The sequence below is a fragment of the Podarcis vaucheri genome (assembly GCF_965113315.1).
Source record: "Podarcis vaucheri genome assembly, chromosome: 9".
Taxonomy (NCBI): Eukaryota; Metazoa; Chordata; class Lepidosauria; order Squamata; family Lacertidae; genus Podarcis; species Podarcis vaucheri.
In genome coordinates, this window is record NC_138767.1 from 41,545,322 (window position 1) to 41,569,841 (window position 24,520).

At 41.1% G+C, this 24,520-nt stretch overlaps 1 protein-coding gene across 1 annotated transcript in view; it reads right to left on the reverse strand.

Annotated features, from left to right (window-relative positions):
* Window positions 1–3,803: 3,803 nt before the first annotated feature.
* The window catches only part of DCHS2 (dachsous cadherin-related 2), a 100,376-nt gene continuing 79,659 nt past the window's right edge, over window positions 3,804–24,520 (reverse strand). Inside the window, exons 13-20 of the mRNA XM_082237529.1 lie at window positions 23,370–24,227; window positions 16,795–16,905; window positions 13,400–13,611; window positions 12,424–12,575; window positions 10,948–11,078; window positions 8,415–8,701; window positions 8,181–8,319; window positions 3,804–7,158 (exon numbers count right to left, since the gene is read on the reverse strand). Coding sequence (XP_082093655.1) covers window positions 4,514–7,158; window positions 8,181–8,319; window positions 8,415–8,701; window positions 10,948–11,078; window positions 12,424–12,575; window positions 13,400–13,611; window positions 16,795–16,905; window positions 23,370–24,227 — 4,535 coding nt within the window. The 3' untranslated portion in view covers window positions 3,804–4,513. The remainder of the gene's footprint in view (window positions 7,159–8,180; window positions 8,320–8,414; window positions 8,702–10,947; window positions 11,079–12,423; window positions 12,576–13,399; window positions 13,612–16,794; window positions 16,906–23,369; window positions 24,228–24,520) is intronic.

The window sequence follows — 24,520 nt, forward strand, 5'->3', positions numbered from 1 at the left end:
AGCTCCCAGGTGAGGCAAGGGTTAAGATCTACCTCTGGTAGATCTCTTGCGGCTGGAGAGGCACGTAAGGCTAAAGAGGAAGCCAGGGCAGTGAACGGGATGGATCGCGCTCGCTGCCCTGGCTTCCTCTTTAGCCTTGCGAAGCCTCCCACCCCCCCCCCCCACCCCTGGAGAGGCGCGAAAGTCTAAAGGGGAAGCCAGGCAGCGAAAGGGATGGATCGCGCTCGCTGCCCTGGCTTCCTCTTTAGCCTTGCGAAGCCTCCCCCCGGCTGGAGAGGTTGTGCAAGGCTTTTCTAGAGGAGGGAGAAGGGACTGACTGGCGGCGTCAGTCCCTTCTCCCTCTTGGGGAAAAGCCCGCAAGAGCCGCGCGAAGCTTGTGTGGGGCTCTTGAGGGCTTTTCCTGCCTGCCTCCTCCCTGCATTCGCTCCATAGGACGCACAGACTTTTCCCCTTAGTTTTTAAGACGGGAAAAGTGCATCCTATGGTGCGAAAAATACGGTATATATATATATATATATATATATATATATATATATATATATGCTTTCGTAGATTTTCACGGGTACAGGAATGCAGGTTTTGGTGTCTTCGGGTGTCTTCCCGTGTAAGAGTCGGGGTGTCTGTGCGACGTTTCGACGAGGTCTCACTCGTCATCTTCAGGCTGGTGCTTTCGGCTTCTTGTTACTGGAACAGAGCAGAGTCTGGTGTTTGAGTTCCTATAAATACTGTTGAGGGGTGTGGTGTATAGCCTCCAACGTTCTGGGCAGAGAGGAAGTTCCTAGATTAGTGTGCCTTTTCTTCTTTTGTTCTTTAATTACTTGAGGGATATCTTGGGTGATTTCATGAGTGATATTCTGAATATCACTGGGTGGGTCATTAAGTGTAGATTAGTTGCTAAAGCTTTCGTGTCTTGACCTCTTGAGCTTGTGAAGAGTTTTTCTGAGAAGATGGCTGTGCTGCATTTAGTTGTGCTCTGGCTTGGCTTCGTGTATAGGGGCGAGCTATGGTTTTGTGTCTTGTACCAGCCAGATCTGTGTAGGGATTGCAGGGGGGTGCAGCATCCGGAGGTGCCACTATAGTTTGGCTACTGGATGGAGTCTGTAATATGTCTGTGGAGAGGGTCTGGGTTTGGGTCTGGTGTGGTTGATTGGTGACGGCGTTCTGTGTGCCTCTGGTTCTGGTGTCGGTTTTTGTGGGGAGGGCTAATTTCCAGATGTCGATGGCTTCCATGATTATTCTCTTGTGTTGCTCTTTAACATGGAACATCACCACAAGAGAATAATCATGGAAGCCATCGAGATAGAGAAACACCCTCACAACATGAACAAGCGTGACGACACGTCCCGCCTGCCAGACATCTGGAAATTAGCCCTCCCCACAAAAACCGACACCAGAACCAGAGGCACACAGAACGCCGTCACCAATCAACCACACCAGACCCAAACCCAGACCCTCTCCACAGACATATTACAGACTCCATCCAGTAGCCAAACTATAGTGGCACCTCCGGATGCTGCACCCCCCTGCAATCCCTACACAGATCTGGCTGGTACAAGACACAAAACCATAGCTCGCCCCTATACACGAAGCCAAGCCAGAGCACAACTAAATGCAGCACAGCCATCTTCTCAGAAAAACTCTTCACAAGCTCAAGAGGTCAAGACACGAAAGCTTTAGCAACTAATCTACACTTAATGACCCACCCAGTGATATTCAGAATATCACTCATGAAATCACCCAATATATCCCTCAAGTAATTAAAGAACAAAAGAAGAAAAGGCACACTAATCTAGGAACTTCCTCTCTGCCCAGAACGTTGGAGGCTATACACCACACCCCTCAACAGTATTTATAGGAACTCAAACACCAGACTCTGCTCTGTTCCAGTAACAAGAAGCCGAAAGCACCAGCCTGAAGATGACGAGTGAGACCTCGTCGAAACGTCGCACAGACACCCCGACTCTTACACGGGAAGACACCCGAAGACACCAAAACCTGCATATATATATATATATATATATATATGCTTTCGTAGATTTTCACGGGTACAGGAAAAGGCACACTAATCTAGGAACTTCCTCTCTACCCAGAACGTTGGAGGCTATACACCACACCCCTCAACAGTATTTATAGGAACTCAAACACCAGATTCTGCTCTGTTCCAGTAACAAGAAGCCGAAAGCACCAGCCTGAAGATGACGAGTGAGACCTCGTCGAAACGTCGCACAGACACCCCGACTCTTACACGGGAAGACACCCGAAGACACCAAAACCTGCATATATATATATATATATATATATATATATATATATATATATGTGTGTGTGTGTGTGTGTGTGTGTGTGTGTGTGTGTATTAAAAAGAGTAGATAAGCTGTGACTGGAACCAGGCCCTGCTAAGAAATGCAAAATGTGTCAATTCTCTAAAATCAGTTTCCATTCAGGACCATCTTCCTCTCTTACCACAGTCTTCTTCCTCAACTGCTTCCTATAGTAGGGCTGGGTCAGGAAATGCCCAGAAATCCAAAGCCCTGGGCATCCTTATGGTTTAGTACCTTTTGTACATTAAAACCAAGAAAAATAAAAACTAAGTTTTCACAGTAGAAAAAATATAAAAATTATATTTAAAATACTGTTACATTATTTAGTTATGCAATTATACAAGTCACTGCTGTGACTTTACATTTTTGGTTATACTTTGTTATATACATGTATGTATTTTGCAAATACAGAATTCATAAATTAACATCGCCCATTTCCTTTCTTTTGTTTGGTATGATTTCATATCATGGGAAAATAACTGCTATGTGAGGGAACTAGTGTGGCAGATCTTGATAAGCTTTCATGCTTCCTATAGCAAGTCAAAAGTTAGAGCAAAAGGTCCTGGCTATAATCCAATAAACCACACAAGTAGATGGATCCCACTGTGGGTATGGGAAGCAAAGAACCATGAGTACAAGCCAGTGTATCCCTAAAAGCCAGAAAATCCTGGCTGCACTCAGATATCGGATAAAAGTCACTCTGTCACTTTTCAAAGAGGTCCAAGGGAATGTAGAATTGCACAGGTCACTTCTTTCAGACAATCTCAGTGTAAACTGCATTGGAGATTCACTGAAATCAAAGGCAAAAATACCAGATGTAGTAGTCATTCTACATCCACTAGGAATGTATCTTTGATTTGTTTTGCCATTCTGAATCTCTGTGATTCTACCATTTACTTCCAGTGGTATCTGGAAACAATGTTAATTCTGCTTTTTTATTCCTCCAGCCTTTAGTGGTAGCCACTTCTACACAGAAGTAAAGAGGATCAAGATATTTTGAACCTTGAGCAGTCATTCAGAATAAGCAATCGTTAAATGTGAGCCCAGAGGGTCAGTCTAGCAAGCATTTTGTTCCACTGCTTGTTCTAGATGAGACTGGGGAGAAACCAAAACTTTTTAGGGCCTTTTCGTACAGTGGTGCCCCGCAAGACGAATGCCTCGCAAGATGAAAAACTCGCTAGACGAAAGGGTTTTGCGGTTTTTGAGCTGCTTCGCAAGACGAATTTCCCTATGGGCTTGCTTCGCAAGACGAAAACGTCTTGCAAGTTTGTTTCCTTTTTCTTAACACTGTTAATACAGTTGCGACTTGACTTTGAGGAGCAACTCATAGAACGCGGTGTGGTAGCCCTTTTTTGAGGTTTTTGGTGATTTTTGAAGCTTTTCCAAAACTTTTCTGACACCGTGCTTCGCAAGACGAAAAATTCGCTAGACGAAAAAACTCACGGAACGAATTAATTTTGTCTTGTGAGGCACCACTGTATTCACCAAATGCCAATTCTAACTTATCCTGGTTTCATTTGAGGTAATGTAAACGAAGGTGCAAAGACATTTACTTATATACTGAAGCAAAAGAAAGCTGTAAAAATATTGGTAACTATATGCTGATTTGATACAACAAATATGCACACTCCGAAATGTGTGCGTGTCTGTAAATATACTTCTACATGCACTGAATATTACGTAGCACCAACTTTTTTCTTTTCTTTTTTTTACTGCAGCTGAAGTGTGCTTGGCTCAGGTATCAAGAGTAGTTTGGGGGAAGGGACAAAAATTGCAATGCCTGTTGTGCCTTACTAGCAGCACCAGAGCACATGTTAGACCAGCTAAAATAGAAACTCTGTATGCTGCATGGACCTCCAGCAAGTTCTACACATCCTCAACTATTCACCTGAGTTTAAGAGTCAGCATTGCGTGAAAGTTCTGTTCCACCAGCAATTTCCCCCTAGATGTCTAGAACATACAGAACACAAACAGCTAATGTAGGTAGGTTCATAATGAATGATCAAGGAGGTCCCTAACAGATCTGGAGTACATCCTGCAGTGAATTAATTAGGCAGGTAAAATGTTTAACTTGTAAAAAATATTTTTCTCCCTCTTATGGATATAGACATGACATGCAATGCTCGTTAAGGAATATGGCAAAAACATTTAGCCAAACGTTCATGTAACACTTTAAGTCAATGATAAATAATCTATACTTGAACTTCTTCATCTGCTGAAAGTTCACACTTTGCCCCACCAGGGCATATCCCCTTCAGGTTAGGATGGGAGGTCACTGGAGATGCTGTAGGGGTCTGCGTGGTAAGCAGAGACAGAGAAGGTGAAAAACTGGGAGTCATAGCAGATGGAGGATACCTCAGGTGATGGATGAGGGGTGAGCGGGGGTATTTCTTAAATGCCTGACCAGGCAACAGATTTGGAATTCGCGGGGGGACTGTCTTTAAACCAGGCTGAGCTACAGAAGTAATTAGAGGAGGAGGAAAGATGAAAGATCTCTTCTCCTTAGGAAAGCTGTGCATTTTTAAGCTTTCATCCTCCAGTTCTGCAATATCACTGAACACGGATGCAAGAGGCTTAAATCTGGGTTCCCAATTAAGCAAGTAATCCCAGTTATAGCTGCCTCTGAGATCCTCATCAGAGTCAACTAGGGTAGCAAGAGATCCATAATGGGAGTTCTGATCATCAGGTATGAAGATATATTCTCTTGTGATGTCTGTCATGATGTCTTTTTCCTTCATCCCCAGGTTGTGAAGTGTTTCAGATAGCATTTTATTGCAAGCGTACTTTGCATCACATTCTCTTCCCTCTCCTCCACTTCCATCTTGGAAAGGGTGGGCAGCCTCTATGCTTTGAGAAATGGCCACAACATCGGTCTGCTCAGACTGACACGAAAGCTGGTCAGAGTCTCTAGGAATTCCTGAGTCGGGTATACGTGAGCCTCGGTCACTTAAAGCTGATCCGGAACCCTTCCTGCAGGGATGCTCATTGATCCTCTTTATTTCCTCATCTTCTGCAGTTTCTCCTTCTGCAGAGCCATGGCCGCTGGAGTCTGAATGCCTACAATGGTTGCCCATGTCCCTTCTCTCTCTGATGCCTACCAAACTTAGCCACTCCGCTATGGTGCCTACTGGAAGGTTACCGGTTGCATGGATTTGGGATTTCCGGACGTCTTTAGGAGCACTATTCTCATGGTCTAATTTCAAATCAGCAGATGAGGGACATGGCATCTCTTTCTTCATGCTGGAGTTTGCAGTGTCTTTTCGCCTGAATCTAACAATAAGCACAGCAAGACTGATGGCCAGAAACAGGAATGCTACAGTAGAAGCGGCAATGCTAATGGACACTGTTTCCACCGGCAACATGGAATAAGTCTCTGGAGCTTTAGAAACGTTCACCAGAATTGTGCACGTGCTAGACTTCGAGTCCAGCTTTGGGCTATGAGCTTTTACAAGCAGTTCAAGAGTATCGCCTGCTCTCTTCATGCCGATTCTCTTCCTGTGGAAAGGTCTGGTCAAGTAGAGGGCCCCACTGCTGTGGTTCACAGAAAAGAAGGGTGACTGTTTTAGCAAAGTGTAGTGAACAACACCATCCAATCCTCCATCATAATCTGATGCTGCGACTTTGCCAATCAACTGCCCTGCTTCATTCCTTTCAGGGAAATCAAAAAAATATTGGTCTTGGTTAAAGACAGGGTCAAATTCATCTGCCCCCTCGACCTCCACTTGAACTGTGATAGTGGCTGTTGAGTCGCTTCTGTCTTTGGCCTGAGCTATGAAGCAATACTTGTCCTGGTCTTCAAAATCAAGCACTTGCTTGGTGCGGATCTCTCCTGTCAGAGGATCTATGAAAAACATGTCATGATCTCCAGGAGTTCCATGACCAGACAAACATGATGACTGGATGGAATACGAAAGGTGACCGTAGGGGCCGGTATCAAAATCCAGCGCAGAAATTCTGCAGACAAAAGAAAAAGCAGGCAGATTTTCATGGATTCTGCAGTCCTGGGTGGGAAATACAAATATTGGGACGTAATCGTTAGCATCAAGGATGCTGATAAAAACTACAGCGAAGGCCACATTTTTTATGCCAACTCCTCCATCAGAAGCTTGAATGGTGAGACTGAAATTCATTGTTTCTTCATAATCCAAAGCTCTGACCAGGTCAAGGGAGCCGGTTTTCCCATCTAAACGGAAGTGCCCCTTGTCATTTCCAGAGGTGATACTGTACGTGACGTCTCCATTAGGTCCAGCATCGCAATCACTAGCTGAGACAGCAGTAACATGACTGCCTACAGGGAAATTTTCCCTAACATGAACTTTATACTCCAAACTGGTAAATATAGGTGGATTATCATTAATATCCAAAACAGTGATTGACACTGTAGCTGTGGCGTTTAAAGGAGGAGTCCCACGGTCAGATACAAGAATTAACAACTGGTAAGATGAACTGCTCTCGCGATCTAGAATGCTCCTCAACACAAGATTTCCAGTCAGTTTGCTTGGAGATTCTGGTCCAACGATGCATTTTTCCACCTGGAACTTATTACCACCATTACCGCCAATAATGGCATATTCAACATAGGTGCTGTCATGTGTCCTGTCATTGTCAATAGCTGAGAATGTTAGCAGCATCTCTCCAATGGAGACATTTTCACTGATACTGAGATTATACGATGGCACAGTAAATTGAGGGATGTAATTATTCACATCCTGGATCTGTATGAGCACTGAAGCAGCAGCAGTCAAAGGAGGATTCCCACTGTCACTGGCTTCTACGTGGAGTCGAATAACTGGATTCTTTTCCTGGTATGTCACTGTCTTAACCAGATATAGTGAGCCTAAAATAAAGTTTTAGAAAAACACATTTCAAAACAAACTTTCAGTAATAGAAGCATAATGGTTCAGTTAAAATCCCCCCTCCAGCATTTCCTAAAAGAAACAGTCATCATTCGAAATGATTTTAAGGCAACAATCCTATACCCAACTGGGAATAAACCACAAGAGTTTAAAACAATAGCAACATGTCACCTAATTCTGCAAGGCAGAACATTTTCTTTTCCAGTTGGAGCATACCTAGGCTATAGCGTAGTTGTTCCCGAACTTTCTTCCCCGTGGATCTCTTCAAAATTACTGAGGGTCTTGGCAGGCCATTTAATGCTTTTCCTGATCACTGTAGCAATTGCAATCCACTGTGCTAAGTACTGTATGAATCTGAACTGTACTTTTATTGTTTCTTTTATTTCTTATACTTTTTTATTGTATCACAATCTGAATTTCATAGAAATTCAAGTTGTAATACAATAAAATACAATATAAGAAATAAGAGAAACAATAAAACTACATTTCAAAATCAATATGAATATTTAACGCGACGGACGTTCTGCCTGCCATCTTTAATTACAAATCCACAGACGTGCCAGGGACCAGAGTCTGGGAAACCCTGCTCCAGTGGGTTTCCCAAAAAGTGTGTGTAAATTCTTTTGCAAAATTATTAAATGTGGCAGATCTCTTTATTCTTTATATTTCTGGAAAATCCTGTTTCTACTTGAATGCCTAAAGGTATGCTGTAATTTAATGTTTTTCTCATTTGAACTCTTGAAGTAAGTAATAGCATGGCATGTTCAACAAACAGGTAAATAAACAGACTGCTAGATGCTCATTACATGCCCTCTGTTCATCACTTAAATCTTCCCATCACCTGCTCTCTCAGTGCTGTCAATGCAATTGTATTGCAGATATGGATGACAATTTTGGCTGTATTTGATGTGTGGATAACAAGAAGCTTCAATAGGCATCCCAGACAAAGCACTTCATATTGTATGTTCCACACTGCAAATTATTAAACATACAATGAACTCACCATTTTGTGGATCAACAGAAAATTCATCAGAGGGGGGAAGAATTCTGTAGATTAGCTTTCCATTGTACTCTGAATCTCTGTCTGTGGCATAGACAGTCAAAAGAGCAGTAGCTACAGGACTACGTTCCGGTATCATCACCTGAAAGGGGGTGGGGAAAAGTCCACAGCATCTCAAGGTCACATGAAGAGATGTCTTCACAACAAAAGCTTTAAATTACTTAAAGTTTTTCTTACCTGATATGCATCCTGAGTAAATACTGGTGGGTTATCATTAATATCAGATATAAATATCAGAAGTTGTTCTGTAGTTGCGTGCACAGAATCCGAAACTCTGACCAACAGTTCAAGCTGAGTGATTTCTTCAAAATCTAATGCTTTCACCAATGTGATTGTTCCATGGCATTGGTCAATTGCAAATTTCATTCCAGGATTTCCATTCTCAGCAAAACTGTAGTGAAGGGGTGGTCCTAGGTCCGCATCATCTGCCAATACTTGCATCACCAGGGAGCCAAGTGGAGCATCTACAACCATCATATTTAAGAGTAAGACTTATTTATCACTGTTGTTCTTGCAAGCCCTCCAGAAATTTTCATCAACAAATTATGTGTACAAAAACACACACGCATAGTTGCCAGAAATCTTAGGAATATTTTAAGGGTAAGGTTAAAGATAATGTGGATGACAGTACTAAACTGTGTATATGCTGTTAAATCCTTTAGCAAAGTTTTGCAAGAATGCCATCCCCACACTGCAAATAAGAAAACAGATTTGCTCAAGAAATAAAAGGCATAATCTTCCCTGACTTCATAAAATAACAGTTAAAAGGGTGGCTTATTACCTAAATGTTTATGTTGTGAACTGCCCTGAGATCTATGGATATACAGTGATGTACAGATTTAATAAATAATAATAATATATGCTAGCTCTTCCCAGCATTTTTGTATTTAGACTACTCAAAGCTATTCCAGGGCAGGGCACACATCTCTTACCCTTTGCAATCTTGGTCATAGGAAATGAAAAGCCAGACCTTTAACAATATACTGGCAACACAAATACTCCCATGTATGTTTGGTGTTCATATGAGACCACCATTAAAAGGAGGAAAGGGGAACTAGTAGGAATGAAAATGCAAAAAAAGAAGAAGAGGAAGTTAATAGCTTACTGGATGGAACTACTCTCTTCTTATGTCAGGAGTTATTTTGGAAGAATATAATTTTGTCCAGATGTTTCAAAACTGGTCCTTGTTTGACACCTGAGTACAGTAATGAATATCTGGCATGCAAATTGCAGATTTTAAGGTCTAAAGTTCATCTCCCAGTCGATTGACAATTTTCATCCAGGTGTGTTCTTCAAGGTCAATTTGCCTGAGTTAAACTATAATTCTGGAGGAATAGCTACATAAACCAGAAACGGATAAGCCAAGCTATTTCTGGATTATTGGCAATCCCATGTCTGGCTGGTGGGTGGCAAATGCATAAATGTTTTCCACTTCTGGGAGTGACATGCATCACCGCTGTGAGTGAAAAATCAAAACATAGGAAGAAATCTCAAAATGGACTTTATTTTTAATGGTTGATGTGTCATAACTCCTTCTTGTGCTGCTCTTTAAAGGCAGCAGTTCCAAGTCACATGGAAACTGCCCTTCTCTCAGTTCCCCAAAGTGGAGGTGCTGGCATGGGGAGCCATAAGGAAGAGCCATTCCATGTGACCACAAACTTGTGGTAGAAAAAGAGGCCCTTGGAATAGCTACTGTGCCACAAAATGTAACATCAGAAGAAGGACGAAGCACTGGAACAAAATTGCTGAACGTTCCAACACAAGCCAACAACTTCAGTTGATTCACTGTCAAGTTACTTAACTTTCATAACACGAGTGCTACTTTAGTCAATAACAATAGAATTGAAAAGTTAACTGTTGGGAACTCTGGCTTAAGAACTGTGTTTCTTTCTCCAAAAGGGAAATAGAAATTGAAAATAAATCTTAGGAATTTGACATCTGAACCTCACAGCAGGGTCTTTTACCAATGTTTTGAGATTTAATGCACCAGACCGCATTCTTTTATATGCTGTTTTTAAGTTGCTCACAAATATAAGCTTCCCAGCCAGCAGAAATATGCCACAGAATATGTGCTACTCATAAAAAAAAAATCCCATCTGAGAAATTTTCCCCTATTTATTACAAAGGCATAAAAAGACAGTGGCCCCATTTGCACAGAACTCTAAACCATAGCTTGACATGACAAACTGCAATGTGCCCCAGGATCAAATGCTCCTCCCTCCCATCTCATTCTATGGCATGGCTGCAAGTTCAAATTCTGATTCTAATTTTGGTTGGCCACATCTTGTGATACTTCTGAGCCTTACACTGTGGTTAATTGTAACTATGGTTTGTTGAAACAAGCCACCCTTTAAAACTATGGCATGAAGTTGACTTTCAATAAACCATAGCTAAAATTAACTACGTGACATGCTGTGGTTAGTTTAGAACATGAGAGAAAGCCCTTGAATGAGAGGGAGGAGAGGGGAGGGGAAAATGTGTGAGCACAAAGCTCCCTGTGGTTTATTCATGTAAGCATGAGCTAGCATTTTCTAACTAGGTCCCCTACAGATGTTTTGGAGTATGGCTCCAATTATTCCTGACCATCCCAGCTGCCTGTAGTCCAAACATCTAAAGGGCACTGGGTTGGGGAAAGCTGCAGCAAACTATGGCTTAGAAGGATTAGGTCCAAACCAGCACAATCTCTTTGCTTGGTGTTTGCCATTCTTACTTTCAGGGAGTTCAACGATGCCGAACGGCTGGAGAGTTGGAGCATTGTCATTGATATCCACAACTTGTATCTCTATTGTGCTTGTAGCAGATAGCCTGGGGGTTCCCCTGTCAGCAGCTTGCACAACTAAGCTGTTAAAAAGAGAGAGTCAAAAACATGTTCCGTATTTGTAAACCATGACTTTACATCTAATTAAAAGTTACACCAAAAATGATAAACTATTTCCAAAATTATCCTTCTGAAAATGGGGTGGGGTGGGGGAGAAACCTTGTAACTTTAATTTTTATCATTTCCATGACACTTCTTTTTTAACATGTGAGGAAGGAATTCAGTTCAAGAACGACAGAGGGTTAAACTGGAACTAGAGCAAAGGGAGCAGGACTCAGGGCTGGCATTAACGCTTCACGGATGTCATGTGTTTTACATATTGTAAATAGGTTTAAATTGGTAAGCAGTATTTTTCTCTATCTCCCTTTGGAAGTATGTATTTTGTAGTGAATGTCATTATAATCCACTTCAAAGCTTGGGAAAGGGCGGAATATACATTTGTTAAATAAATATGCAGAATTCATCTTCTCTTTCATCTCTGACACAATAACTTCCTTTCAAAAGTGACAAACAGCATTGTTTCCCATTATTCACATGACGGCGCTGAACACAAAAAGCTGCAATTGGATATGTGGAGTCTAATGCCATTCATCTACCACACCAGTTCTGCTCTTGAGTTTTTGTGGCTTCAAAATTGTCAGAACACATTACTTGAATTACAGACTTGCATTCAAAGTTTGTAAACATGCATAATTTCATATTTTGTCTAGAACATATATCAAGAAGGTACACATGGAGATATTTACTAAAATAATCGGTTTCTTAAGTTTCAGTGTGCAAACACACACACACACACACACACATCCACACACACCAATTTTCATTAAAAAAAACCCCAACGTTATATTCAAGGCATTCAAATTTAAGCTTCTGTCAGCAATTCCCTCTGAAGCTCTTAACATTTAACATTTCCACCCAAGTATATTGTTTAGGTCAAAGAGAAGATTATTTGAACTTTGATAAAGCAAAGTTCATAGCTCGATTGAATATTTTCCAAGACCATAATGCACACTCCCACTACAAAGAGCTTATAACCCCCTTTTCTCAGAAGCTAGGAGCATCATAGCTAGAAACTGGAGGGACTTGTCAGGAGTGAACATGGACCACTGGTACCAAACTGTTTGGGACACAGCCTTACTAGAAAAGCTAACCAACAAACTGAAACTAAATTAAAGGAGGACAAATTAAAGGAGGACACCTTCACCCCTGTGTGCTTCCCCTTCATTACATAAACAGCCCAACAAGATAACAAGAACCCACTGACAGCATATGAATTTTATATGGCTAACTTGACCCAACAACCCCTTCCTCCCCCCCCCAAAAAAAACCTCACACCAGCTATAGATCTTGCATTTGTTATAAACAAACCTATATGATGGAATGCCTTCACGGTCTAGGACTGCATTCGTTGATATAATTCCTTGTGCTGAATCAATAAGAAATGCTTCATTTGTGTTGCCAGATAAAATTGAATATTCAATTTCTCCATTAAGTCCAGCGTCATCGTCCGTCGCGTAGATCTGTATGGAGAGAAAACCCATCCTTATGCTAAGGCACCTAGCTCTACATTCTGGAGTAGAAATGGATCTTGGATGCACATGTGGCGCTTGCTGCAGTTTGTTTGTGTTGCAACTTTGCTTCTATTGGCCGAACGTATTATTTTCCCACGTAGGTGACAATAGATGCGTGTAGAGTTCAGAAGGTGTTGGATTACAGCCAATGAAACTTATTCTCAGTGTGGGATAATCCATACGTGGGTCAATGTCCCCTCATGCTTAAGGCTGCTGCAGTGTCACATGCAGTAGCTTGCCTTGCATATGGGGAAGGATCTGAATACTTAGAACAGCAGGGCAAATTACAAGTGTTGGTAGTGAGTGTGTGCATGCAGTCCCATGGCTTCCTAAACGCTGGTTCCAGTTTTGAATTCGAGTAAGACCCATGTTCAGCATATGGCTTTCTTAATTTTGTAGCAACCACAGTTCTTCCTGTTGCTCCTTGCTGCAGATCAGTGCTGCATACTTCAGAACTGAAATTTACATTCATTTTCTTTACAAGGTCTACATTTCCTCTTTTTGTCCCATCAAGACGAGTGCCCTCTCTCTCTCCTCCTGCCCCAAAAGAGACAGAATGTTCAGCCACCAGGGACCCTTGCGAGAAAGGATGCATTAAAAAATTGAGAGGAGTAACTCAAAATAGGTATTTCAAATGGTCCGGTCAATCTGCAGAGATTGGTTAGATAAATTAACTGGTTTGTAATGATGATAGAAGTGGATGAAAAAAATACAGTATTCATTAAGAAGGGACACTTCAGACAAATATAGTTTAAACACAAGTTTGAGGTTACCTGCATGATGTATGTGTTGTAGACTTGACCTTCCCACACTGATGTTTTGAAATAGTTTTGCTCAAATCGAGGTGCATTATCATTCACATCCTGTATAAATACTGTCACCCCACACACCGCAGAAGTTAAGCCATTTCCAGCTAAGACTGCAAAATGTACTTTTTTCCTCACTTCATAGTCAAGAAATTCAGCTCGTTTTACTGTGATGTCACCTGTTTTGTTTGATGAAAACAAAAAGATGACTGTTATATATTCAGGAATATACATACTTAGTTAAAACGGCAGTGCATTCTACATGAAAAAATAAGTAAACAAGGTAAATAAATTTGTAAATGAAAGAGAAGACAACTGTATGCCTGATTATCTATTTTAACCACTTTAAATTGTAGATCTAGAGTTTCTTCCTTCACTTCAATCACTCTCTAAAAAGTGCAGAAAAAATGAAAACCATAATGGCAATTTGGCAAAAAGCAATTTTTATTTTTTATTTTTTAGAGAATCTTAATAAAAGTAATCTAACCAAGCAATCTACATTAAACTGGGACTGCATCTGCTTTTTATTAGTCCAATTCAGGATCCACAGCAGCCAAAGAAAGGCTAATGGAAGAGGTCCAGATGAGGGCTGGTGGCACACACTTATCTTGGTGAATTCTTACTACCCCAGAAGCCAACATTTACAAGGCAGGACAATCCTACCCTTCTGCCACAAATATTTGTCTATGCCACTACCAATGCAATGGGTACAGTTTAGAGCTCTCTCTGCGAAGGAGACTGCGTTTCAAAGACCTAATTAATGACCCACTGCCAGTTTTTCGGATGTCTTGTTTTATCATTTGCACATTCTTTTCTATATTACCCCTGCATCAAGGTTGCACAATGGGTATTTGAAGAAAACTCCTTATTTATGTACTGCATTTATTCCAGCATGATATTCAAGGTGGTATACAAAGGACTCCTATCTGGGAAATGGACCAAACCCAGTCCTGCTAAGCTTCTGCAAAACCTGTCATGCTTCCAGTGGTTCTCAACCTGTGGGTCCTCGGATGTTGTTGGACTACAACTCCCATTGTCCCTGAGCTCTGGCCTTGCTAGCTAGGGGTGATGGGAGTTGTAGTTCAACAACATCTGGGGACCCACAGGTTGAGAAAGGCTGCTTTACACCATAACCTTGGACCCAGGTATCATACTCTGCAGCTACTGATATATGTTTCCTCTAGCCAACATCTGCAGCATGAATTTTGTATGTGACCTGGATCCACAGAGTATTCGCAGTTTGCGTAACAGAACCAGTAGCACAGCATTTTGGCTAATCTACGTTTATTTACATATAATACACTCAGAGCATTCTGACTTCGCTCCTTCTCATCAGTCATCAGAGAAAAAACAAAGGACAATAGTCCCACTTCAAGGAACACAGTAACACAAACATCCTGTCTCTGTCACTTCCCACACTGTGGAATGAAAACATACACTGACATGTGGTAGACAACAATCCTATGACTGCAGACACGGGGAATGAATCTCCAACAGGGGCTTCCCTGTGCTGGATTGCAGGCACACCAGTATCCTGGTCAAGAAGAATTCAGTTATGTTTCTATAGTACACATACTGGTACCCTGGTGCCACATGCTAATCAAGGCTTTACTGCACAGCAAAGTACAGGATGAGACTGTATATGCGTGTAAATAGTGGCACTGAGCACCTATAAGCTCCCATCTCTCTAATCATGCCTCAGAATCATCCCAATGGAAATGGATCTTGGGTTGGCTATGATTATTCTGCCAGCACAAGTAAACATATGTGTACACACACAGAGACAGACATATAGCTTGACTCTCCTTTATTAACAATCCAGTTGTTGAAAACATCTTATGTAAACGTTCCCAAATGCGTACTTGATTGAGATTAAATGAGACAGTCATGTTAATAAAATAATTGATTATTAAAAACATACTTGAGGTTTAACTAAGCAGTAGATCTCTTTCCACAGCCAGAAGGAAGTTCTTTTCAGCTATCAGATGGTATTCATTTAGCACACAGCGACTTTACTCATAAAATCTAGCCAGTGGATGGTTTATGTAAAAATCTTTTAAAAATACATACTTTTATGTTTCAATGGATTTTCCACAAATATACAAAAATGTTTACAGCCCTTTTCACATCCATATTTGCAACACTGTTGAAGTTAAATATGAAAAATGTCACATTAAAGCTGGCTAATTAAAATTGATGTGACGTTTGCAATCACTTTGCCTGATCACAATTGATGTTCAATGAATTTCCTTTCTGATTATTTTAATGAGAAACATAGCGAACCTAAACTGCAACCTCCACCCAGGAAAACAGCTGGTATTATCACAGATCAAGGCCATATTCCAGTTGCAGAGCAGGCAGGACCAGTAGGGGATGTAGCTTGGGGAGGGAACATAACCAAGTGAGGATCCTGAGAGTCAGACAGAGGATGCCTGGAGGGCTGCATTTGCCCTGGGCCTGAGGTTTCCTACCCCTTGCCTAGGTGATAGAAAGGATGACACCTGAAGACTAACAATTGGCTGTTACTCCGTAACAGCTAAAGTTACATAGTTAAAGCTATGGTTTTACCAGTAGTGATGTATGGAAGTGAGAGCTGGACCACAAAGAAGGTTGATTGCCGAAGAATTGATGTTTTTGAATTATGGTGCTGGAGGAGACTCTTGAGAGTCCCATGGACTGCAAGAAGATCAAACCTATCCATTCTGAAGGAAATCAGCCCTGAGTGCTCACTGGAAGGACAGATCCTGAAGCTGAGGCTCCAATACTTTGGCCACCTCATGAGAAGAGAAGACTCCCTGGAAAAGACCCTGATTTGGGGAAACATTGAGGGCACAAGGAGAAGGGGACGACAGATGGTTGGACGGTGTTCTTGAGGCTACCAGCATGAGTTTGACCAAGCTGTGGGAGGCGGTGGAGGACAGGGGTGCCTGGCGTGCTCTGGTCCATGGGGTCACAAAGGGTCGGACACGACTAAATGACTAAACAACAAAGTGTATTACTATTAGCAAAAATAATCCTTGTTTCAGAGGATAGCTTTGTGAAAATCTATTCTGATCATTTTCTCACCTAGGGCAAGTAAATAATGCTTCAGATCTCAGTTTCGCTGCTAATATTACCATGGAAGAATGAATCAGGCCCTGAATTCATTTTATAGAAAAGCAATCCTAAGAAAGTTTGATTTTAGCAAACACATCTTTGTTAAATTTAAAGGCCTAAAGCCAGCTTCCACTGGCACTTAAATAAACTAACACTAACCACTGAGATAATGTTTATACAAAAGCAATCATAATTCAAGTGTGGAAAATATTTTACAAAAGCCTCAAATGGTTTTAGAACAGATGCAGATAGATAGGCTGATTTACCCATGATAGGATGGATGTAGAAAATATCTCCATGTTCACCGATGATTGTGTGTTTTAAATTCTTTCCCATCAGACTACGGTCATATGCAGCCACAGTGAAAACAGAGGTGCCTAGAAAAACAAGAATATGTTGCAGTGACTAAAACTTGGAAAGATTTTATCTTAACCAGTTATTAATTTATTCCATGTGAGGTCGAACTATGAAAGTTTAGCCATCCGTCTCCTATCTGCAGAATTTTTGCACGTTGTTTATATAGTCATATAATAATGACAGGTATTATTCTGTTCTCTAGAACAGCTCTTGTCAGCCTCACCAACCGGTCAAACCTATTCATCACACTAATTCATGAACATTACCAATCCACATTTTGACCGTGGAAGAAAGTGGCCTAAAAACAGCAGAAGACATTGGAGAGCGTCAAATATTGCAAAGGGGTGTGGAACTCATTTATTATAAGAACAGGACACACGTTATGCTTAAGAACTTAATGAGAGCCAGAGGCCTATATCAGTCAGCACTCTCTTCTCACAGTGGTCAGTCAAGTGGCCACAAGTAGAACATTAGCACAACAGCATGCTTCTACTCATGATCTTCATGAAGTGGTATTCAGAGACATATGGCATCTGATACTGCGTACAATATAGACACCACGACTAGTAGCCATTAAAAGTCATGAATTTGTCTAACCCCCCTTTAAAGACATCCATGTTGCTGGCTATCCCAACATCGCATAGTTTAACTGTGCGCTGCATGAATCAGGTCTTCACTTTGTCTGTCCTGGGTTTCCCAATGTTAAGTTTCATTGGAAGACCACTGATTATTTTATTATGAGAAAAAAATGGGGGGGTGTCCTCTTTATCTACTTTCTCCACACCGCACACAATTTTATAAAGCACTATCAGGTTCCCCCTTACCTTTTCCATAAACCTCAAACTTTGTAACCTTTTGTCATATACGTGAGATGCTCTAGCCCCCTTTATCATTTTGGCTGCTCATTCCCGAACCTTTCCCAGTTCTACAATACCCTTTTTGAGGTGCAGCAGCCAAAACTTTAGACAGAAATTTGGACAAGGATGTCATAATAGCATTTTTTTTTCCAAATTACAGTACATAAGCAGCAGGAATGGATGTATTTCCCTGGATCTATTCCTCTGTTGATCTGTGAGTTCATCTGGCATTGTATTCTGCTTATCTTCCTTCTTTCCAATTTAAAATAGGGAAATGCTAAAATTAATTCACATCCCCACAGTTTGTTGCAGATTTATTTCCTTTCATTTGTCCTTGCCTCCCTTCTCTTTGTGAGTATGTACAAGCATCCTGTGATGAAAGACAGCATGTTGAAACACATGGTTGTAGGGATAAAGTAACACACAAGAGCACAAAACAAAGATTTCCATTTTGTACCATGTTTAATCAATGCATGCGAATGTACCAGTAGAGTAGAGGGAATGTTCCAAAATCAATATGAAAGAATGGCAGTTTCACAATGTACTAGTGATGATCCACAAGCAAGACCAGGTCATTTAGAATAAAAAATATACAGCAAAATTAGTAGGATGTTCTAAACAACCTGATATTGCTTGTTTTCTGGTGTCTGCTTCAAATCCAGCTTGTTCTTCATTTCAAAAAGTTACTCACTGTCACCTAATTTGTGCAACAAGTACCTTGCATAACGTCTGCTACAACATTAAGACTAACTGGTCCTTTTGAAGGAAGCTTGCGGCCCCTGATTTCTTAAGCAGCCCTATGCTTTCTTTCTTAAAAGAAAGAAAATGTTTCTCACAGCACTACTGAGGAAAAGAAAGGAAAAACCCAAATAAACAAACAATTAAAAAAAACCAAAATATAGTCATGTTTCAAAGAACCAAACTAAACACATTTATTTAAGTTTCTCCCAAACAGAAGACCCCCACCACCATATACCACATGGCAAATGCCTTTTGAAAATGAGGTATTTCAAAGTCATTTTGTGATACGTTTTGGGTGAAAGGGGTGTTCAAGCTGGTCAAAGGAAAAAGTCAGTGGGTTACACGTTTTTAGTGTTGCAAGAATTAGCCTCAAGATGTTTCACAAAGATTTGCACAGTTTGTTATTAACATCAAAGAGAGTATACCGTTGTTCACTGAGATCCCGAATCCAGAAGAGAACTGATCTATCATAGCAAAAGGCATGAAATAAACAACCATTCTGTTTGTAGCAAAAGTAGGAAGAACAAACAAAACACGAGGCATTATCCTAACCAAACACATCACATCTAACTGTGATTAAGTTTAGAAAACAGTTACCAACATAGATTTTTGTTGTTAAGGTTTCCTCAAGATCTAACAAGATTAAAGCTATGGGAATTTTAGCCACTTGTGAAACCAATTCTGTAACATGGCAATTGATTTTAATCAGTTGTGATGGATTCAGGTTACTGTATATTGACCTTTTCCAAATGAGATTTTATTATATTACAGGAAACATTCTGTAAATACAAACAGACCCAGGGGTCAGGAACATACCATCTCTATAGTTTGGCTTGATGCTAGTACAAAATTCTCATGTTTGTACTTTACACTGTAATTTCTAAAAACAGGAACAAAGGAAATGTTAACTGCCTTGTTATATGCTGCCTACCTGGCCACAGAAGCAACAATATCCATGTAGAAACTACACATGATATTATCGCAAGGGCTCAGCTGCTTCTGGGAAGTTCCAAACAAAGCAGGAATGATTTGAAGTTCTACAGAAGTAAAAAGGTGGAACTGACAGGTATGCAAAAGCCGAAATTAATCATGGGAACAGGCGTTCTGATTGCTGGTCAGAGTCATCACAACTACATTTTTAGAGTCTCGCACTATCACATAATAGAAACTTTCAGACAAAAATGAAAAAGGGTACATTCAGATGTGGTGATTAATGCATTTTCCTGATAATACTAGTGCTTTTATCCCAGATTCAAATGTTCCTTTTAAGCTGCATCGCCTGTTGTGTTGTAAAACAGTGGCTTTTTGATCAATATATCACCACGTCACACTAAATTTAAATGTCATCACATGAAATTACAATGCATGCAATTTTCCCAGGTTAATGGGGTTGCAGTGTTTTTTTCTGGAAGCAAATAACCTGCTGGATTCTTCTAGTTTTCCAGAAGTGACTTTTATGTTGTGTGAAAGATCACATGTTGGCATCTGTCTGTCTTGGGAGACAATGAAGGAGTTGGGAGTGAGGTCCAACTGTTGGAAGGTTGCAGGACCTGCTGTGGCTGTAGACATGTTTTGTTGCAGCCGGGGCAGATGAAGGCATCTGGTTGTGCTGCTGCAGATGCACCACGGTGTTTCTTCTCTCTGGACGCCTCCCAGCAGTCATTCCTCCTTTGGTCACTGCTATGGCTACACGGCCTGACTGTCTGTCTGCAGGCACTGCTGTTGTCTGCAAGGGATTCACACATGGCAGGGTAGATGTTGTCACATTTGCAGACATCTTTGTAATACAGAGTTGGTCTGCCAATGGGCCTGGGGATCCTGCCATCTTCCATTCTGTAGACATGACCAAGCCTGAATAGACGTTGCTGAGACAGTTGTGTGAACATACTGGGTGATATGGCCTTGGGAAAGCACATATTTGTTTGAAACTCTGCCCTGCCATGTGATACCCCAAATCCTCCTGCCACAGGGCATTTGGAAGGCATTGAGGTGCCGTGCCTAATGGCTGTAAGTTGCCTACGGCTCACTTCCATAAAGCAGTGAGCTCAACAAGCATGCCTGGTAGACCTTTATCTTGGTATTGGACATTAGCATCACATTTTCCCATACCCTTCTGGAGAGCCGAGCCATTGCCACAGCTGCCTTGCCGATGCGCTTTTCTAGCTCAGCGTCAATGGAGATTTTGCAGGTTATGGTGGAGCCCAGGTAAACAAAATCACCTACCGTCTCAAGTGTCTGGCCACTAATGCATGGAGTGGTGGCAACACCCTCACCCAGAATGCCAGTCTTTGTCAGGCTGATGGTAAGGCCATTTTCCTAATGTTGCCCTGCCTGAGAATTTCCATGCTGGACATATTTGGGAGAAGAAAAGCCTAAGGAGTAAACCCTACACAAATCCAGAGTGGAGTCCCTAAGATGGTTGGATGGCATCTTGTACGTCTTCTTCTGGCTCCTCCCATGATTAAAGTGTGCCTTTTTGACAGACTAAGGTTCTGGTTTCCTCAGAAAAGCTGTAGTCTCTCTCTCTCCCCCCCCCTTCTCCTCTGCTGCCCACCCAACCTTAATAATAATAATAATAATAATAATAATAATAATAATAATAATAATATATTATTTATTATTTATACCCCGCACATCTGGCTGCGTTTCCCCAGCCACTCTGGGCAGCTTCCAACTGAATATTAAAAACAATACAGCATCATTAAAAACTTCCCTAAACAGTTGTCTTTTAAAAGTAGAATAGTTGTTTATTGCCTTGACATTTGCTGGGAGGGCGTTCCACAGGGCAGGCGCCACTACCGAGAAGGCCCTCTGCCTGGTTCCCTGTAACCTCACTTCTCACAGTGAGAGAACTGCCAGAAGGCCCTCGGTGCTGGACCTCTGTGCGGGCTGGATAATGCGGGTGGAGACGCTTCCTCCCCGCCACCTCTGCTCTTGGTTTTTGCTTTTTCTTCCCCTCCTTTTGTATCTTTGTCTTTCCTCTCTCACTTGAGATATGCCTCATCCATCATCTTCCAAAGCTACATTTAAAATCTTGCATTTCTCCACTGATTTCTTATAGGCAGGCCTCACTTCTGTTCCTGGAGAAATTTTAAAATATGTGTACCAAGAAATTACTTCTCTAAATAATGAGATAGTTCTCTTTGCTTTTTAAAAATATCTAATGCATCTCTTTGTCCACCCTCTTTTGCTGTTTCGACTCTCTTCTTTGTGCTTCTTGCCTTTTCTTTCAGCTAGGCTGCTAGCATTTTGAAGATTACCAGGAGGCTGCGACTATGCATCTTGTTCTTCAGCTACTTCCATTCAACTGCCCAATTTCATCTCTCCTTTCTCCTCCAGCAGATGCTCAGTGTTCCATAGCTACTAAGCAGCTCAACCCTTATGAGGCTTTTTGTTTGTTTGTTTGTTTGTTTGTTTTACCCTCTCAGGTTCAATTTCTGAACCTGTTCTTCTGCAAGTATCTTTGTTTCCCTCAGGCATGCTGGCTACTTCCTTCTTGTTGCTCAGTGGCCCCATTTGAGCTCGGAAAGGTATAAAGAATGATTTTCCTAAATGCTGACTTTCTCCCTTTTGGTTGCTCATATTAACGAGGGCAACCAAGTTCAAAACAGAGCAAATAAAAAGTCTAAATCTCTTCAGAAGAACTTCCAGATCCTATCCTGCAAACTGTTTCTCTCCAAGAGCCAATTCCCAAGTTAAAGCAGGCAGACTCCCACATTTCCACTTTAAATATTCCCTCAGTGTGCTTTAATCAAAACTATCCAAATTTATTCTTATTTATGTTTATTACTATTTAGCAGCAGGCTGTTTCTATTCTCTTACCACAACGCCTTAGGGAATTTCCATAATGTCAAACTACACCCCTTTCAAAGCCATATTTGTAACAGACCATTTCAATAACAGATTATCTCATTGAATTTTAATAATCACATGCATATTTACTAAGAGCCTTGTTTTTTAAAAAAAACCGTGAAAGATGGGGGGGAAATCATTTGTGAGAGAATGCTGCTAGCATTGAACTTAGGAAAGCACCATACATTTTCACCACACACATGCACAGAGATTAAAGAACCACAGATCTCTGCAGTCAAGAAGTTGGAAATCCCAGTTAACAGCACCTTGTTTCAAAATGAACAAACACAGAGACAATCTGCTGATTCAGGCAGCTAAGGGCAATATGAAGCAAATGTTGTGCTCAACTGATGTATAGAAATGCAAAACAAAATTACTGCATTTAACAGAGAAAGTGAAATATATTTGCAAATTAGACATCATAAGAAGGGCCTTCACTGACTACCACTTTTCTAGATGACCAACACTGCTACCTCCAATTAAAGCTGCTTAGACAGGCTGTCAATGGAAAGACACTGAGCAAATAATTTCCCCAAATACTAAAACTTACACAGCAAAAGGTACGATAAAAATTGCACATCCTATCAACTAGGTTATTTAAATAATATAAGATCCCCCCACTTTTTTTGTTCATAGGTACACCTACTGATTACATAGTAACATTAAATCATGATTGCGTGATCTCAGGCAGTTATGCAACCTAATTTATTTCTAACCTGGTTTGTGTGAACACAACTCCCACCATGCTCAGTACTTAAAATTGGAGTCTGTGTCTGATGTGACACCTTTCTTCATCTAGACTGCACAGTACACACACACAGAACAGAAAAATAAGATAAGATACCTGAGCAACAACTCAGGCATGATTCCATTCAGACTCAGTCCTCAAGAACATAAAATTCTTATTCATATACCAACAATTAACTCATGACTGCATTTGCTGTAAGAGGTTCTTCATGTCCCTTACACAAACCCCCACAATGACACATTTTTGGCTGTAGAAAAAAAAACAAAGATCATGACTAGATACCCACCTATTTCACTATTTTCAGGAACTGCTGTTTCATACTCAGTACGGCTGAACGAAATAATCTCTGCCTGTGCTTCCGAATAGATGGCCAAAAGTGCAGTCGCTGTTCTAGCTGGGACTCCTTGATCAGAAGCCACTATCAGGAGGTGTGAAACGAGGCCTTCATGAGGTACAGGTTCTCGAAGAAAAATTTCTCCCGTGCTTGGGCCCATCTGAAACATGGTTTGTGGTTTCAGGAACCTAAAATTCACAACTCCATTTAGTCCTAGGTCAACATCGCTGGCTCTCACAGTAGCCAATGTCTGATTTATAGGTGTGTGAGAAGATACATGAACAATGACAGGATTCTGTAGGAAAAGGGGACTATTGTCATTGAGATCCTCAATATGCACAATTACAGTAACGCTTGTGCTTCTTGGGCCGAGGATGCCAGAGTCTGTTGCCAAAGCCTTAAATACATACTGAGATTTTAATTCCCGGTCCAGCAGTTTGGTAGTAAATATCACACCAGTAATCCTGTCAATGGTGAAGGCTCCAAGGATGTCCTCTGTGAGAGAGTATGTGACCTCACCATTTGGACCCTCGTCTGCATCTGCTGCAAAAAGTTCAAGAACTGCTGACCGTTCTCCGATATCTTCTCTCACTGACATTTGATACTGGTTTCTTGCAAACAAGGGACTGTTGTCATTTTCATCCAGGACTTTGATATGCAGTTGGGTCACCGAGCTTTTTGGTGGACTGCCCAAGTCGAAACACTCAATAACCAGGGTAAAGTTACTGTCAGTTTCTCTGTCTAAGCTGCAAGTGGTGAAGAGGTCTCCTGACGTTTTGTGTAATGCAAAGTATCCTCTAACATTTCCACCTTTAAAATGGAGCAAACATTAAAGAAAAAGAACACATTGGTTGAACATTCTCTTTAAAGGACCACTTTAAAAAAAAACCACCAATCAAGATAGTAAAATTTTTGCAACTATGGGCCCCAGGTATGCTTTCCTGAGACCTGCATTTCATTTAAATCAGGTCACAGTAGTAGATCCGAAGCACCACCTGAATTTACATAGCAACTGTTCCGTCAAATGGATTCTCTTCCCCTCTGTCCTCCTCAAATCATAGAATCATAGAATCATAGAGTTGGAAGAGACCACTAGGGCCATC